General features: G+C 29.0%; 1 protein-coding gene across 4 annotated transcripts in view; it reads left to right on the forward strand.

The window, feature by feature from the left end:
- LOC106686231 (protein kinase C-binding protein NELL1) overlaps positions 1-17,992 on the forward strand; it is a 226,254-nt gene that overhangs the window by 197,467 nt on the left and 10,795 nt on the right. For 2 of the 4 annotated variants that reach the window (XR_010843293.1, XM_067046968.1), the window contains exons 7-17: positions 4,969-5,097; positions 6,755-6,848; positions 6,993-7,184; positions 7,262-7,381; positions 11,107-11,230; positions 11,428-11,564; positions 12,968-13,201; positions 13,636-13,749; positions 14,498-14,748; positions 16,317-16,493; positions 16,987-17,007. Coding sequence is in view for 3 of the 4 variants with exons in the window: in XM_067046968.1 (XP_066903069.1) it covers positions 4,969-5,097; positions 6,755-6,848; positions 6,993-7,184; positions 7,262-7,381; positions 11,107-11,230; positions 11,428-11,564; positions 12,968-13,201; positions 13,636-13,749; positions 14,498-14,748; positions 16,317-16,493; positions 16,987-17,007 (1,593 nt within the window). In the remaining variant the exon portion in view is untranslated. Of the gene's footprint in view, positions 1-4,968; positions 5,098-6,754; positions 6,849-6,992; positions 7,185-7,261; positions 7,382-11,106; positions 11,231-11,427; positions 11,565-12,967; positions 13,202-13,635; positions 13,750-14,497; positions 14,749-16,316; positions 16,494-16,986; positions 17,037-17,992 lie in introns of all 4 variants that reach the window. The other 2 variants (XM_067046969.1, XM_067046970.1) reach the window with 1 other exon arrangement.

Genomic DNA, 17,992 nt, shown 5'->3' on the forward strand with positions numbered 1-17,992 from the left:
AGAATAAGAATAACATATAGATTAAAAGGAAAATATAATAAAAGAAAAAACCGGTTACAGGAACAATAACAAAAAAAGATTTGTTCAGCTTGAAAATACTTGTTCTCTATTTCATTTTTATCTCATCCATTATCACAATAAAACCCAACATAGAGCATAATATCCAATGTCATATATAATATTATTTTGAACATCTTATAAAAACAAGCATCATATGTTTAATAGGAATCTAAATGAACTATTAGAAGCTTTCAGTTCTATTTCATTTGATATAGGTGAACTGGTTTAGTTGTAAAAAAACACTTTTATGACTTTAATAAAAAAAAATATAACAATAAAACTACCAAACTGGCAAGTATACATCATTACACCAACTGCTATTTTACAACATTTTGTATGAGAGATGAAAATACGAATCTCCTCTTAAAGAAATGGGATTAGCAATACATTGTTTATTGATCTCACAAACATTAGTGTCCTGAACTACCAATTAAAAATCCTACTTGTCAAGGTTAAAGGGTTTTAATAGTGAATATTGAAATAAAAAGAGATATTTCTTTGTTCATTTCCATTCTGGTCAAGCTCTCTAAAAATTTCACTGCAGACAGGGAGTGACTGCCTAGTAATAAATAAATCAACCATTTTTCATCTTTCTATTCAAGTGAAGCTTTATAAAAAAACAAAGATAAGCAACATATAGAGCATCATAAAATATATATATATATATGATGAATAATACATTTATGATGCTGCAAGAATATAAGCTGATTTATAAAAATTAAATAGAAAAGTTATAGTTTTTAATTGAGTCTACGTAAAGTTAAACATTGAATTTGGTTCAATTAATCAAACTTCTTTTTTTTTCTTCCCCCTTCCATTAATTTTATTATCTCAAAAAATTAATAAATAATATAAAAAACAGGAATATTTTTTCATAATAAACATAATTCCTATTTTTTGTTATATGTATTGGTTTTTGAGATAATAAAATTTTAAAAATAATTCTCTAATCAAACTTCCCCATAAGAGTGTTATTACATTGTTATTGCATAGTTATTGTAAATTAAAAAGATCTTGAAGGTGGTCCGGATAGTGTTAAAAAAAACAACAGAATACTATCAAAGTGGGTTGGCACCGTATTTTGGACTTTTTTTTAATTATTTAATATTATATTGATAGATTATTGAAAATTAAAAACAAACAGGCAATAAATAAAAACATGGAAACGCTAATCGTGGCTCTCAACCTATTGTTACATATTTTATTAGTATCTTAGTGTTAATCTTTATTCTTTGTTTTAATTTTTTTAATAATTTTTTTAAACTTATCTATATTACTAACAGAATATAATAATAAGAAATATTGCACATAAACCAACAAATATCCTATAATGTTTGCCCCTACAGCAGTAGAAAATGTATTTTGACTTCTGGCTTCATTAGTATTTTAGTTTTATTCCACAACAAAATTTTTAGGTAAAAAAAAGAATTTTAAATCCCGAATTAAATGAATATTTTATGAAGTTGTACAATGTAAAAAATCTATAAGAAGTAGTGCCGACGTAGATCGATAGAGGGCGGTGACCCTGTGCCCTTGATTCCATCCAAGGCCGTCCTGTCTCCTGTCTTCGTCATGTCACGTCACCGTTTACACGGATCAATGAATATTTATTTTAAAATTTTCTATCGATTTTCCAAATCGTATTTTATCAATAGAATTTAATATAATTTCAACTAAAATTAAAAAAGAATTAAGTTAAATTTATCTGTTAAAAATACTATGAAAATTTGAAAACAATTAAATCGAGATTTTTTTTTTAAACTGACAAATTAGTGTATAATTCTATATTAAGTTCATCAAATTAGACCCGTAACCGTCCATTAAGTACTAATAGACCAATCAATGAGGGAGTTATATAAGAACATTACGGGATAGCCAAAATTGACTTTAGAATTTCTTTTGCATAATTCAAGAGGTAAACATAATAAAAATCCAGGAATATAACTGCACAGCCAAAGGAAATAAGTGCCAGCGTAGCTGTAGTGTTGTTTCGAAGAGAGAGGCTATTTAATGCCTAATGTTTATGCAATAATTCATTATTAAGAAATGTGTACTAGTCTTTTTTTTTTAAGTAAGAATTTTCATAACTATTATCTTAATAACTTAAATGTTTCTGCAGAAAGTCCATCTTGTACTGGTGCTTTATTATTTTTCAAATCTTCCACATTTCATAAACGTAGTCCATATCATGTGGCTTTGATTCCACTAGGGCCATCTCTTTTTCCCCTCTTCCTTCTTCTGCCACGTCATTAAGGAGGGCATCGAAGTAATGTCGCCACTGTTCCAGAACCTGTATCCTATTTGTGATGAGATTACCCTCATTGTCTCTACAGGCATTTATTCTAGGTTTCAATGTCTGTTGGCTACTATTTATTCCTTGGAAGAATTTTCATACCTCATTACTGTTCCAGAGGTCTTCCATTTGCTCGAGGTGTTCCTACTGCCATGCCCATTTTTTCCTTTGGTGGGTGTACTTCTCAACTGATTTCATATGGACTAAAACATTTGAATCAGCCTCCAACTAAGCAGTATGCCTAAATTTGATAATTTATAAACATGTGGCAAAGTTATACAAGTTAAGAAATTAAGTAGGACCGCAACCACTTTAGTGTTTATTGAGATGAAATACTAAACCCTACTGTTGTAGGAGAAGATGGTTGCGGGTACGGTCAGTGAAGAATACAAATAAGTAAAAACTTACTTATTTTTGCCAAAATTTCTAGCCTTCATCAGGGCTTGGAATAAAAAAATAGAGAACAATCACAATGAATAAAAGGAATAATTAGAAAATAACAGACCATATAGATACATAAATAGTGATAAAAGAAAATGTATATTCTAAGTATTACAAGAAGATAAAGGTTATATGAGAATAAGTAATATTAAAATTAAGAAAAAGAGAGTACCAGAATAAAACGCGCATATGAAAATTTAGCAAGAAATATATGTATGAAATGAAAATTATTTAAAATTAAAGTTATGAAAAAGTAGCAATGAAAAGAAACATGTAATTAATTAAATATATAAGTAAAATAACAGAATTAATGAAGCAGAACATAAAGTTATATAAGCTAATTGGCTTATTTCATTGATTAGATATATTTTCTTCCTCACTTCTTTTTTTTTTATGCCTTTAATTTAAAATAGTTTTTTGTTTTTCCTTTAGGGTTATATAACTTTATGTTTTATTTCTTTAATTATTTTATTTAATAATTATATTAAATTAATTACATATTTGTTTTCTTTCCCTCTTTTTCATAACTTTAATTTTAGATAATTTTCATTTTGTACTTATATTTCTTACTATATTTTCATGTGTATCAATTTCTTGTACTTTCTTCTTTCTTAATTTTAATATTACTTATTCTCAGATAGCCTTTTTCTTATTATGATATTTAAATTTTCTTTCAATACTATTTATGTATTTATATTGGCTCTTATTTTTTAATTATTCTGTGATTGATTTTACTCATTATAGTTGCTATCTTGTTTTTTGGTCTTAGCTCTGACGAATGCCTAATATTCTGGCTGAAACAGTAGTCCTATTAAATTATATTTACGTACTTGTGTACTTCACTGACTGCATCCCCAACCATCTTCTTCTCATGTTTTAAGTAAATTATTATTATAGGTAAAAAAACATATAATACAGAAGGGAGCTGTTAACACCATATTTTATAATTAATTTGGGTTTTATTGTAAAAATTAGTATTAGTGTTGAATTTAATTACATTTATTTTTATTTATATTATTTTAATCAGAATTTAGTTATTTTAGATGAAAAATGTGTATTTATGTTTGTGTGTTTTAATTAAGTAATAGAGACAATTACTAAGGGTTGATAACTGTTGTTAAGAGGTTGCCTAGCAATGGGCCAACCATCTTGGTTGTTAGAGGAGTTCCGGCTAATTAGTTGCCATGACAGGGTCTAAGTAGCCCTGTCTGTGTTTATAATTTAATAGTTTGGACATTTTTAGTGAGTCAATTGTCATTACAGTTCAGAGCCAGATCTTTTCTGTGTTTCGACTTTAATATCAGTTCCGGCTAATTAGTGGTCATGACCGTGTGTAACGAGCCCTGTTTGCATTCATATTGGTATTATTTATTGACATTTTGAGTATGTTAACATACATTACAGTCCGAAACCAGACCTTATCTGTGTTTCGACTTGAATATAAATTGTTGCTAATTAGTCGGCTCGCATAATACATTAAAATAACTACTCTCTGCCTGCTCTTAATATGTGCCAGTGTGGCCAAGATGGCTTTTGGGACATTCCGACTATTTGTGAGCCATTGCACCAACTTTGGACCAGTTTAAAATTGCAGCAGTGTATTTAGCTAAAGAGCTGCGACCTACACACCTCGACAAGCAAAATATCTTCCTCTGACTTATTGGAGTGGATCAACCTTTCGTCGACCAGTATTTATTTGTTTTTTTGTAAATTAGTTTCTTTTGTTTTTATAATTTATCTAAAAGACCTTTATATCTTTAATTGTATTCATTATTTTTGTTTATGTTTCATCTTTTGTTTATTTTATATTTAAATTTTATAAATGTTAGATCAACCAAATAAATGTTTATATCCGAACCAGTTTGTTCTTGTTCTTTTAAATTTTTCCAACAAAAAGACATAGTCAATTTGAGGTGGAATGTGTGATATATATAAATTAATATTATGTAATTGAGTTTATTATTTTTAACTTAGTTTATATTATCCTCATCCATATCACTCTACCTTTTCTTATTTTACATTTATCCTTTCTAACAATTGCTATTACAAACAGAACTTAATCAAACTACCAAACTGAACAGTTACAATTAATAAATATGGTTAAATATTCTGTCAACCATCCACCTTTACATTATTAATATAAAATTAATAATTATTATTTCCTGTAATTATAGTTGGAGGCGGCAGAAGTAAGAATATCTCAGGTAGAGGCCTGTGACTGCATCAAGTCATGCCAGGTGAACGGCACTGTCCGAGCAGATGGAGCGTCTTGGCAGGCAGACTGTAACATCTGTTCTTGTGTTGTGAGTAATAATACAATCATATCGATGGCTTGCTTCATAGTAGTGCTAAGTACATGTAAACTAACTTTACAAACAATACAATTAAAGGTTCTCTCACTTAGAGAAATTACAACTTTCCTAAAAGAAAGAACTTTTAAATGTATTTTTTGTAAGGTTGGTTTTCATATACTTAGCACTACTGTGAAGTAAGCAATCGATACATGTGCGCTTATGTTGCTTTTAAATAATATTATGCTTCTATGTAATTCTTTTAATAAATGTAAGGTAAACAATCCAAACTCCTAATACCAATTTTATAATAATAATGAATAAATTAAATCCAATTTGAACTAATCGTTCCCAAATATAAATTTTATTGGATATACTAGAATAGATTTAAAAACAAAAATATGTATCTTTTATTTTGATAGTTCTCTATTAATGAATATTTTTTTCTTTTTATTCTTCTCTCCTCCCTCTCAACAGAAAGATATGATCTTTTGAATCTTTATTTTAAAAAATAAAATACACATAGGCAAGGGAAAATATCCATGTGTCGAAGATGGTGTGTAATTTTAACTAAAATCGTATAAATGACAACCTTATAAAAAAAAAAAAAAAAAAAAAAAATGTGTTGTACTCTATAAAAACAATGCTTTTAACCAGTCTATAATTTAAAATAACAGTGCAGTATTTATGTTCTAAAAAACAAAGCCATAGTAACAATAGTAACAAACTGTGGTATCGATCCTTCAAATATTAACCAACTTAGCTCTTTCTGGTGTAGCTCATCATACATAGTTGCTAAGTGCCCTCCAATTAGTGCCTTTTAACAAACTTAATAACTGTTCTAGAGAGCAGATCCGCTGTCCAAAATATTTTTTTCTAATTTCAATATACTGGGAACAGGTTCCCAAGTAGTGAAAGGTATTTTTCTTTTCATCGGAGCTACAGACCAAGGAGTTATTGATGGTATCATGTATCCACGGTTTCACACTTAAATAACAAGTTTGCAATATATTGCACCAAAATTATAAATCCTGTCTGTTTAGAGTAATTACCATCATTTCATTAAGCATCTTACACCTTTCATTCCCAACAATCAGAAATTATGATTGATATGCAATCTGAGATCTTCCTATAATGGGATGGTACTTAAATATTCAGTCTAGGTTTCTCTTTTAAATACTTGAGAATAATATCTTGTTCCTCAAACATATTTTCTTTATTCCTTAGCCCATATCTTATTTTATTTTCTGCTGCATTCAAAGAAACACAATTTTTGCAACTTTTTTCTCACTATGCTAAATAGCACAAATTTCAATTTTTCAAATTTTACTTCTTTCTAAATTCACCAAGTCCAGTACAAGTATTTTGTTTTCTCTAAATACTTTATTCCATGATTTGAATTCCACCCTCATAACTTTTTTCAATCATGTATCTTTTCTTTTCTTGTGTCCCTATATATAATTTATATTTATTTTTTTTAAATCCATTATATTCATGGCTTCATTAGTTGAAGAGTAAGAGTTATTTATTGAAGAATGAGAATATCTTATTATTTTAATTTAAATATATTATTTAAAAAAATATTTACTTTACGAAAACTGAATGAATGGAACTGTATATTTTTAAATAAATTATATTATTGAAACTGTCATTAATAAAAATCTGTTAGCATGGAGAAGTAGAGTGCAGGCCAGTCCAGTGCCCGGTTGTAAACTGCAAAAGGCCCGTATTGCATCCTGGTCAGTGCTGTCCAACCTGCCTCAGTGAGTATTTCTTCACATATTATCCATTTATTTCTAAATGTATATAAAAACTTATTAAACACTAGTCGATAGAGTATAAGCATCACTTTATATTGTTTTTCAGTATTTATTTCTGTGAATCATAAACAAAACTTTGCATTACAGAACAGTGTTACTTAAGGGGGACACTGTACGAAGACGGTGAGGTTGTCAGTCTAAAGCAATGTGTGGAGTGCGAATGTAGAGACGGATCAATGCACTGCACAAGAATAGACCCCGATACAATGTGCCCACCTTTGGACTGCCCCGTGCACAAACAGTTTTCTGCACCCGATGAGTGTTGTAAATTCTGTCCAGGTATAAGTCGAAATACCGTTATCAAAATGATGTCTGAATATTTTTATAAAACTAATTAATAACTATTTTAATTGTAGGTGTTGATTACTGCAGCCAAGGTCATGACTGCCATAGCAATGCCTCTTGTCTCAACCTGGAAACAAGTTACGCCTGTCATTGTAATGCAGGATTTACTGGCAATGGTCACCAATGTATAGGTAAACCTTTGATCATTAGCTATATTTATATATGTAAAAATATATATACATTTATTCAATGAATAAAAAATAATGTAAAAAATACACTCACTTGGTTGACATTTCAGAAACTAAAACATGTGAGATTATGGTCCTCATAATGAATAATAGAATAAATGAATAATAAATAATAGAATAAATGAATAATAAAATTAATTTAATTGATAAAAAAACATTATTAAACATTACATTATACAAGGAGTGTTATATCTAGTCTGAACTTTTAGAAAATAAAATTCTGAACAAATGTGATTCTACATTATATGATTACTTCATAAGTACTTGTTAACACTTTTCAACATTAAACTTAATGTGAATTTTTTTTTTAGAGAGAAATACTTTATTTATTCATCTATGCTGCCTAAATACATTAGGTTGCTATCTCACACAGCATACTTACCAATCCGTATTCGGACATATTTACATTACACGTACATGGTATAATCATAAAAAAAAAGATATACAATAATAGGATATAATAAACTTTTTTTTTTCACCCCTACAGTTTCCTTTTACAATCCATTTCGGTCTGTACAACCAATACAAATGTTTCACTCACTCCCATTTTTCCCTCTCATTTCTGCTCAATTATTCAATTCCCCCTATCAACAAATTCGCTCTCCGGAATTCACCCTCCTAGATCCTCTTCAGTGACCCGCTAAAAAAATTCAATATAAGTAATGTGAGATCAGACCATCATTCATAGTCACAGCAGTAGATCAGTCTATCAAGAACAAACAACTAGATACATTTTACAAGAATAAGAATAACATATAGATTAAAAGGAAAATATAATAAAAGAAAAAACCGGTTACAGGAACAATAACAAAAAAAGATTTGTTCAGCTTGAAAATACTTGTTCTCTATTTCATTTTTATCTCATCCATTATCACAATAAAACCCAACATAGAGCATAATATCCAATGTCATATATAATATTATTTTGAACATCTTATAAAAACAAGCATCATATGTTTAATAGGAATCTAAATGAACTATTAGAAGCTTTCAGTTCTATTTCATTTGATATAGGTGAACTGGTTTAGTTGTAAAAAAACACTTTTATGACTTTAATAAAAAAAAATATAACAATAAAACTACCAAACTGGCAAGTATACATCATTACACCAACTGCTATTTTACAACATTTTGTATGAGAGATGAAAATACGAATCTCCTCTTAAAGAAATGGGATTAGCAATACATTGTTTATTGATCTCACAAACATTAGTGTCCTGAACTACCAATTAAAAATCCTACTTGTCAAGGTTAAAGGGTTTTAATAGTGAATATTGAAATAAAAAGAGATATTTCTTTGTTCATTTCCATTCTGGTCAAGCTCTCTAAAAATTTCACTGCAGACAGGGAGTGACTGCCTAGTAATAAATAAATCAACCATTTTTCATCTTTCTATTCAAGTGAAGCTTTATAAAAAAACAAAGATAAGCAACATATAGAGCATCATAAAATATATATATATATATATTAAAATAATAAATTGGAGTAGAAAAAAAATTACTCTACAATATTTAACAGAATATGTAAAATAAACAAAGAAAAGAAAACAGATAAACCAAACTATATATTATCTCATAAATCATGGCATGACTTACTTTTAATAATATGAATGAAAAAGACTCAAACACAAAAAAAGAACTGAATATAATTAATCTTACAGTATATTCTAATAATAATAAAAGGAGAGAAAAAAATTATTATTATTATAAATTATTGTATGAAGATATCAACAGATATTGTAAACATCTTATAATATTTATATTACAGTGTATCTATCTTTCTATCAATTTACAATTTTTGTTTAATCTTTAATTATTAATAAATAACTCCAAACTTTTTTTTATTTATTTAATTAAAAATAAGTCCTTAATCTTAGAATTCTATCATCATCCTTTACTCGCTTATCAATGAGTTAGTATTACTCAGGTGGAAGTAATGAAAATCTAACTATAAAATTAGTTGTTGTTGTTGTCTGGGGCTTAAGGGCGTAAAACCCTGAGGTCATCAACGCCCAACTATAAAATTAGTATGTAAGCCACTATATAATTTAGACATTTTATAAAAATTTATTTGATATAATTTACATCTGTACTAACCAAAATTACGACTTAAAGAGGTCCTTAAATACTACAAAACTATTTAATAAACAAAATTTAAGCCTTTGGTAAATTCGTAATTTGGTAAAAAAAAACAAACAAATAAAAATCAAGTCTAAGGTCTTGATCTTGTTGAGTAATATTGACCACTAATAAAAATACTCACACAATTTTCATTATATTTCAACTTATTCCTGGAACCAAGTCACCAGTCTGGAAACAAGTTACAAGTTACCAGTGAAGAAGTTAAAGAAGGGAACAAAGATTTCATGTTTCTGTTTCTTCCTAGTGTGTCCTGATCACCTTTTTTCCTGAAAATTTCCTTTGTGAAGGTATATAGAGGGCATTTTATGAACAGGTTAAAGAGTGACTGACAACCTTTTGACATTGGTATAATGTGTTATAGTCATTGATTTTCTGATAAATTGATAAATTTAAATTATCATTTATCATCCAAAATTCAAATTATGTTTTTTACCAATACTTGAGATAGTACTGAAAATATAGCAGCCATTTTTTTTTTAAGGTTTATTTCAAAAGAAACTGATACCACACTTGTAAAGTCTCAGCCCCAGCGAGCATTATTTATTTCATAACTAGATAACAATTAATGATTAGAATCTTAAAGTGAAAAAAAAATATCAAGGATAGTAGTAACAGAAAAATAAAATGTGTGTATTATTAATAAATGAAATATGGTCGGTTCGATAAAAAAAAAATTCAAATAGTAATAACTATTTTTATTTGATCCAGCATTTCGCCCCATGTTGCAGGGCTTTGTCAGGGCTAAAAAAGATATAAACACTTAACATAAGTAAAAAAAGTAAATTGAAAATTACAAAGGTATACAATGAAACGTAAAAATTAAATAAGAAAAATAAAAGGTTATAAACAATAAATGTAAGCAGAAATAGTAATAGATAAAAATAAGACATATAAAAGAAAGTACAAACTAAGAGATGAAAAAGGGAATAAGGATAAACTTAATTTCTCTTAGTTTGTACTTTCTTTTACATTTTTTCTTTTTATCTGTTACTATTTCCATTTTCATTTATTGTTTATAACCTTTTATTTTTCTTATTTAATTTTTAAGTTTCTTTATAAACCCTTGTAATTTTTCATTTACTTTTTTACTTACATTAAGTGTTTGTATCTTTTTTAGCCCAGACGAAGCCCTACAACATGGGGCAAAACGTTGCCTCAAATAAAAATAATTATTCCTATTTGAGTTTTTTTTTTTACCACACCCAGATCATATTCCATTTATTAATAATTGTTTTTTTTCTGGAAAGGACTACCAAAGTAAAAAAATACTTCTTACTTAAAAGCAATATTCCTTCATACTTAAAATTTACATTTTTTATAACAGATATTATAATGTTATTAATAAAATAACTTAGTAGATCTATGAGTTAAGAATCAAAATAGAAAAATCATTAATTGAAAATACTTTAAATACTATCGAGAATAAGTTTAATATTATTAGTTCAATAAAATGTTGCAACATTGTTCATGAGTAATTTTCTTTGATAGAGTAAAGTATGGATTGATAATATTAACATTCTTTTTTAGATATAGACGAATGTACTAGTGAAGGTGGTCTGGAGGGACATCACTGCCGTAGCAACACTAAATGCTTAAATACTAGAGGAGGGTATGAGTGCGAGTGTCTTCCTGGTCATAGAAGGGTCGATAGGTAAGTAACGTCTCAGTAAATGACTAATATTGAAGTCAGCATAATTAACTTCTTTCCGAATAATTGTTTCAGTTATATTTTTGTAATTTTGTTTGATTATTAAACCTGTAAGGTTATAATATCAATTAAATGATAAACTTAATTTATATTAATCATAAATCTTTTTTGTAATTAGTCTTTATTTTGATTTGTTTTAGGTTTAATTGTGCCGAAATTGATGAATGTGCAGCTGGAACACATGAATGTCATATGCAAGCATTATGTGTTAACACGCTAGGTTCTTACCATTGTACATGTAAAGAGGGCTACTCAGGAGATGGAATTCACTGTCAGAGTATGTGTCAAACACATTAAAATAATTATTATTAACTAATGATATTATTTTAAACAGCTATGTTATTATTTAAATGTTTTCAATATGCAAATAAAACAAAAGGGGAAAATCAAGCCAACAGTGATACTTCTGATGTTTTGTTCAACCAAAAAAATAAAAATTAATATTTATATAAATTTGATTAGGGAATAAAATTTATGGATAAAAAAAAGTTTTCAGATTTATTATAAAATATTTACAACTGAAAGGTTGAAAAAATCAACAATATTTGAGTTGTTAATTAGCAGTACTTTATTTATTAAATTGTTATTATGTTATAGTTGTATTGAAAGAGTGACAAAATCAGTGTTTGATTGATTTCAATCAACCCTATCAAACTGGCCTTTGTCCCTTAATAGTTGTCTGAGACTATGATGCGTCCTCTGGCTGCTTCTAGATTTCTGATGTAATCAGAATACATATATCTGGGTTTGCCATGAGAACATCTACCTTATGGTTTAACTTGCAAATACCAGGGCTGTTTGTAGCTGAAGGAGTTGGGGCATCACCTTCGCAACCTTCTAAACAGTGCCATTTCAATTCTGGCTTAGGTTTGTTCACTTTTACTTTGTGGTGATTCCATGGAATAGAAATTCAATCCTCCACAAAAAGTAATGACCTTTTATTAGTACATCAGTTGGAGTAATGTTCCTGCTATACCTATTTGATTAGGAGTTTCCAGGATGTTGAGGTGTGTTACTTCTATTCTATGTCTGTATGATCTTCTGACATTCAGTCCTGAACTGGCAAAATTTAATCTGTTTAGTTGTTTACTGCTATTTAAAAGACTTAAGGTTTTGTTTTGGAATCTGATAATAATAACTTAATTGCAGGTTTTGGGTTTTCCTCTCACTAATTAATTTATCTATGGATAGAATAATTTATAATAAAGATAATTATAGATTGATAGGTCGATATTTATATATAGGTATTAATTAAAATCTAACTGGATGGTCTAGTTGTCCTGTCAACCTTACACACCCATAATATTAAATAATAAAATAATCATTAAATTAATATCTAATAAAATTTGTTTTCTTTAATTTTATTTTAGGGGTTAGTAATTTTCGTGCCCTAATCCAAATCTTACTCTATTTAATTATCTTTCTCCAATAAATCCTTGTAAAAGTTGGTGCCCAAACTCCTGCTCTAATTTGTTCAATCCAGTGATTCGAAAATACCCCAACAAAGACTTTGTATATTGTTTTTGTCGGAAATACAATAGATGGCAATCCAGAATATCTAGCTACATTTCCTAAAATACAAAGATTTATGACAAAATACAGAATATTTACTTATTACTTAATTTTAATTAAAATTAAATAAATAAAAGTAAATTTGAATGAATAAATGTTAAATTTCAGGAACATGCCCAGCTCCATGTCAAAACGGAGGAAGCTGCAGTGAGGATGGGGAGTGTACCTGCAGAACGGGTTACACCGGGCAGGACTGTTCTTTAGATCTTAACGAATGCGAGGCTGGGATAGGCCATTGCGATCTTAGTACACAGTGCGTTAACATGCCAGGCTGGTATTATTGTGCCTGCCGCCAGGGATATGTTCCAGCTCTCACTCATCTTTCGCCTACTCTCTGTATTGGTAATATTCTATATATTTTCATGAAAAGTATTATTATAGCTTTGTATTAATTTCTGCTGATGTAAACTTCTGATAGATTCAATTGCGCCAAAATTATGCAGATGAACCTCAAAAAATAATTCACCCGGTTTTAATCTATCAAATTTTAAAATTAATAATAGAACTCCTTATTATAAATTCTCAACCTTTGCAAGAAAAAAGAAAAACTGTTCCATATACAATATAAACTTATTACTAGATACTTTTTACATTATTGTAGTTTGTCCAATATTAGGGTAATCGAGGGTGCTAAAAACAATCAAATATTGATTATATTAAAAACAAACATTCTAACTTATTAATTTTTAATACAAAAATATATAATTTTGAGGTTTTTAATTTCATTCTGTTGTTAAATAGAGTAGTTATATAATATATTATATATATTTTTTTAGATGTGGATGAATGCGTCATTGGGAACCATACTTGTCATGAGACTGCAGATTGTATAAATGTTGAAGGAGGTTTTAGATGCCAATGCCCTGCCAACTCTACCGACTGCCGCCTGAGTATGTTTTTTTAGTCATTAAGAAATGTTATATTTATATACCTTTTGTACATTTGTCTGGGTTACCTCATTAAAGCACTTGAACAGGATTTTGTGCTTTTATTCATATTCGTAGTCTTTCCAAGCATTATTCCTTTCCCCAGTTTTCATGAATTTCGATCTAATATTCAAATTAAAAGATTATTTAATCAGTTGTGCTGGTGATCTAGACTCTGCTTCATAATGGAAGCTAGTAGCATGAGTATTAGTCCATAAACATAAGTGTACAAACTTTTCATTTATAAGATTTTGATATTTTTTGTTCCATGATGGAGATGAGTATTAATGATATTATAAAACTTGAAAAGTAAATTAGTACATGTCAATATTTTTCAGTGAAATTGAATCAAGCACCAAATATAAGACTTTTTTTTTTTTTTTTTTTTTTCGGCCAAGACTCCCAATGGAGTCCTATACTGCCAAACCATGGTTGGGGGTCAAAGTTCTTCATTTTGTGGGACCGCCACTCAATGAAAAAAGTCAACGTCCCAGGCCGGATTCGAACCGGCACCGCCAATAGACATCAAATTGGTAAGACTGTGTCTTAACCACTGAGCTATGGGCGGCCCAAATATAAGACTTATAGTATTAGTTTATAATTTATTATAAAACAGGGACCTGAAGTCAGAGTACATAATTTGTGATTCTTAAGGAATAATATTGCCTAAACTGAAGATTTATTTTATTTCATAATTTTTAATCTTTTATAGGTTGTGTGATAAATGGTCAGGAAGTAGAAAATGGTGGAATAATACCAAGAGGAGAGTGTGAGGAATGTAGATGTGTGGATGGTGTGGTCCATTGCACACCGATAAACTGCGATTGTGCTCTATCTCCTGCAGTGCACTGCTGTCCACACTGCTACCCTACAGCAACTTCCTGCGTTCACCAGGAGCTACCTCATGTCATCTTCAGGTCTGGCGAACGCTGGATATATCAATGCCAGACCTGTGAATGTCTGGTAAGTGCATTGACTTTACAGCATCTGACTTCAGACCCATTTCCACCAATTTTATCGATTTCTTTAAGATTTACCGAAATCCTAGTAAAGATTAGCCCACTCATAACTCTGTTCCTTCCTTGTGTATAATTTTCTCTTAATCCATAATAATCTAGTTTCTATAAAAATGACTCAAGATCTTTATTCCTCTATAGACTAACAAAAATCACCATCTTTTTATTCTATAATTTTTCCAAAGCCTTTGACTTTGTTGATTGTACCATTATCCTTACTAAATTACATAATATTTCCCTATCTTATAGTTTTCTAGAATGGTTTCACTCATTCTTGTTTTTTTAATCCCAAACTGTCACCATTTCCAACTAACTTCCCTCATCATCTCTACCTCTTTGACAAAGTATACCTCTAGGATTTTCTCTCTCACTTGACCTATTATCCATCTATGTAAATGACCTACCTAACCTACAATCACTCCCATCATCATTTGTAAGCAGATGACTTGCAAATATGAATTTAATCCCCGCCCTCCCCTCTCCCCCCGGCATGCTTAAGACATCTTGTAAACTTCAGAATGATATAGACAGTATTAACCACTGGGCATAAGAAGAAAACTAAACCTGGACTAAATACAGTGAAAACCATGGCTACCTTCATCAGTTCAAAACTTTACTTTATTATCTTTCCATAAAATCAATTACTATAACTCATTGAAATTATTTAGTTTCAAATATCTGTAAAAAAAACAAGGAGTTAACTATCCCTACCTTATTTGGAAAAACCATACTCCTCAAATCATCCGAAAATTCATCTCAATCCTCAAATAGTTCCTTAGATTCCATGATTCATTTCCTGAAAGTATCTTCCATCATTCTTCTTCTCTTTGACTTTGGAGGCTTAGTTCATGAAAAAGTATCTGGAGACCATGAGATAAGACTTAAAAAGTTAATGAATTGTTTCATCATTCATTTTCCATGTTCTCAGATGTTTTCACATTTCTCACTTATATTCCAAGCAAGGGTGGCTTTGTTAATATTTCCAAAATACCTTCTTGGAGCCTTCCTATTCCACTCCTTAAGGACCAATAAACCTTCCAATATTTTTGACTTTTTCAACATGTGTTCCTTCTTCCAGCTCTTAAATACAAGGTCTTAATTCACCATTCCCGTATCATAAAACTATATCATTTGAAAAATTCTTTTAGCTATCTCCACTAATAAAGTTCCTTACTAACCTCATTTACAAACAACTTATTTTTCTATATCCTCAAAGATCAATCTTTGCCGTATATTTAAACTAAGAATGTTTCTATAAGGCTGTGTAAATATGTAAATTTATTTCTATCTCAATTTTTATTTTACTTAAATGATACCTACAAATTGTTTTATAGTTCTGAATTTAATCAATCCATAATACAGGTAAACAAATGTTGCTTTAATTGTACATTCAGGTTATTCTTATAGGATTGAGTATCCCAGAATAAAGATAAATTTTTCATTTTATTTCATTGATACTCTTAATCCTATAATACTCACTCTTCATGTCATAATAATGTATTACATGGTCTCTAGATGGGTGAGATAGACTGTTGGGAGGTAGAATGCCCTCCGATTTGGTGCGAGTCAGCAGTACTTTCAACTTCGGACTGTTGTCCCCGTTGCCCCTCATCATGTCCAGCAAATACCACCTGTCCTCTACTGTATCAGCCTCACGTCTGGGCACCCTCTTGCGCCTCCTGTAACTGTAGGGTAAGTACTAATGGTGCCGCTTTGTAGCTCTAATAAGTAATATAATTAATTTATAATTTATAATTATTGAGCTGTAATATAAGCTAGTATATAATCATTATTCATCATCGCTCATGAGAAATACTTCACTTGTTTTTTGCACCATTAGAAGAAGAAGGAAAGTCATCAGATTAATTATACTCACTATATAACTGCTGAGTTCATTCCAGATTTTTGTTGGACTCCATCATAGCAATGAGCTGGCCATTTTGAACTGTGAATTTTAAAAGTATGAATTAGGTTTAACTAAATTTTAATGAATCAACAAAGAAAAAGAGAATCAACCTTTTTTAGGACTTAAGTTTCTTAAAGCACATAATATTTTATTGATAAAATTCATCAGTCTGTAAAATTTTTCATTATTCCAAATAAGTAGAACATAGAAATGATCTGATTATAAGTTTTCTTTTTTAAATTTATTAGTATGTTTACAATATTTTTTGTTTTGTTTCAGGTGCCATTTTGTGACCTTTTGGTGAGCAACAATGGGTTTTGTGTGCATCGGTAATCACGTACCCATCACTTAATACACAAACCTGTCAAAAAATTTAGTTGGCTTTTTTATGTTGCTTAAGCATATCATTTTTATCAAACTAAAATCTATGTCTCCCTTGCAAAATTTTTTTTTTTCCTGATGTATGGAAAATGACTCTCAATCTTTGCAGGAATTGTTTTTTCTTATTGCTTTACTCTGAAAACCTATATTTATAAAATGTATCCAAATTATTTATTGAAGAACATTATATATTGATTGATAAATGGTTTTATTATAAACTGTTATACCAATACAATCCAAATTAATATTTTTTTCTAATCATACAATTTAAATTTTATCTATTCCTGAATTTTCAATGACGGTTGTTATTAAACTCTTAAATGAATTGTGAATTTCTAAAAAATAATATAATAATAATTATATAAATAATAATAATTTAAAACTGGATTTGGTGAATGACACTATTCTTCCTTTTTCGAATAAAATAATTTATTTCATATAATCAGCAACAACGTTTCAGGAAATATCCCCCATCTTCAGGTTGCTGATAAAAATAACCTATATATAACATATAATTAGCTCCTTTATTGTCATTATTGCTAATATATAATAATATTAATGTCATTTAATAAATAAAAACTATTAAAAGTTAAATAGTTTTTATTTATTAAATGACATTAATATTATTATATATTAGCAAGAATGACAATAAAGGAGATAATTATATGTTATATATAGGTTATTTTTATTAGCAACCTGAAGATGGGGGATATTTCCCGAAACGTTGTTGCTGATTATATGAAATAAATTATTTTATTTGAAAAAGGAAGAATTGTTTCATTCACCAAATCCAGTTTAATTCCAAAGACTCTTCCAGTAAAAGATCATTAAGTTTAGAATATTAAAAACAAAAATTTGAATTCAAGTGTCAATCCACTTTCCAAAATTATAATAACCAAATATA

This window comes from Halyomorpha halys, unplaced genomic scaffold (assembly GCF_000696795.3).
Source record: "Halyomorpha halys isolate HHAL.00 unplaced genomic scaffold, Hhal_1.1 Scaffold799.1, whole genome shotgun sequence".
Taxonomy (NCBI): Eukaryota; Metazoa; Arthropoda; class Insecta; order Hemiptera; family Pentatomidae; genus Halyomorpha; species Halyomorpha halys.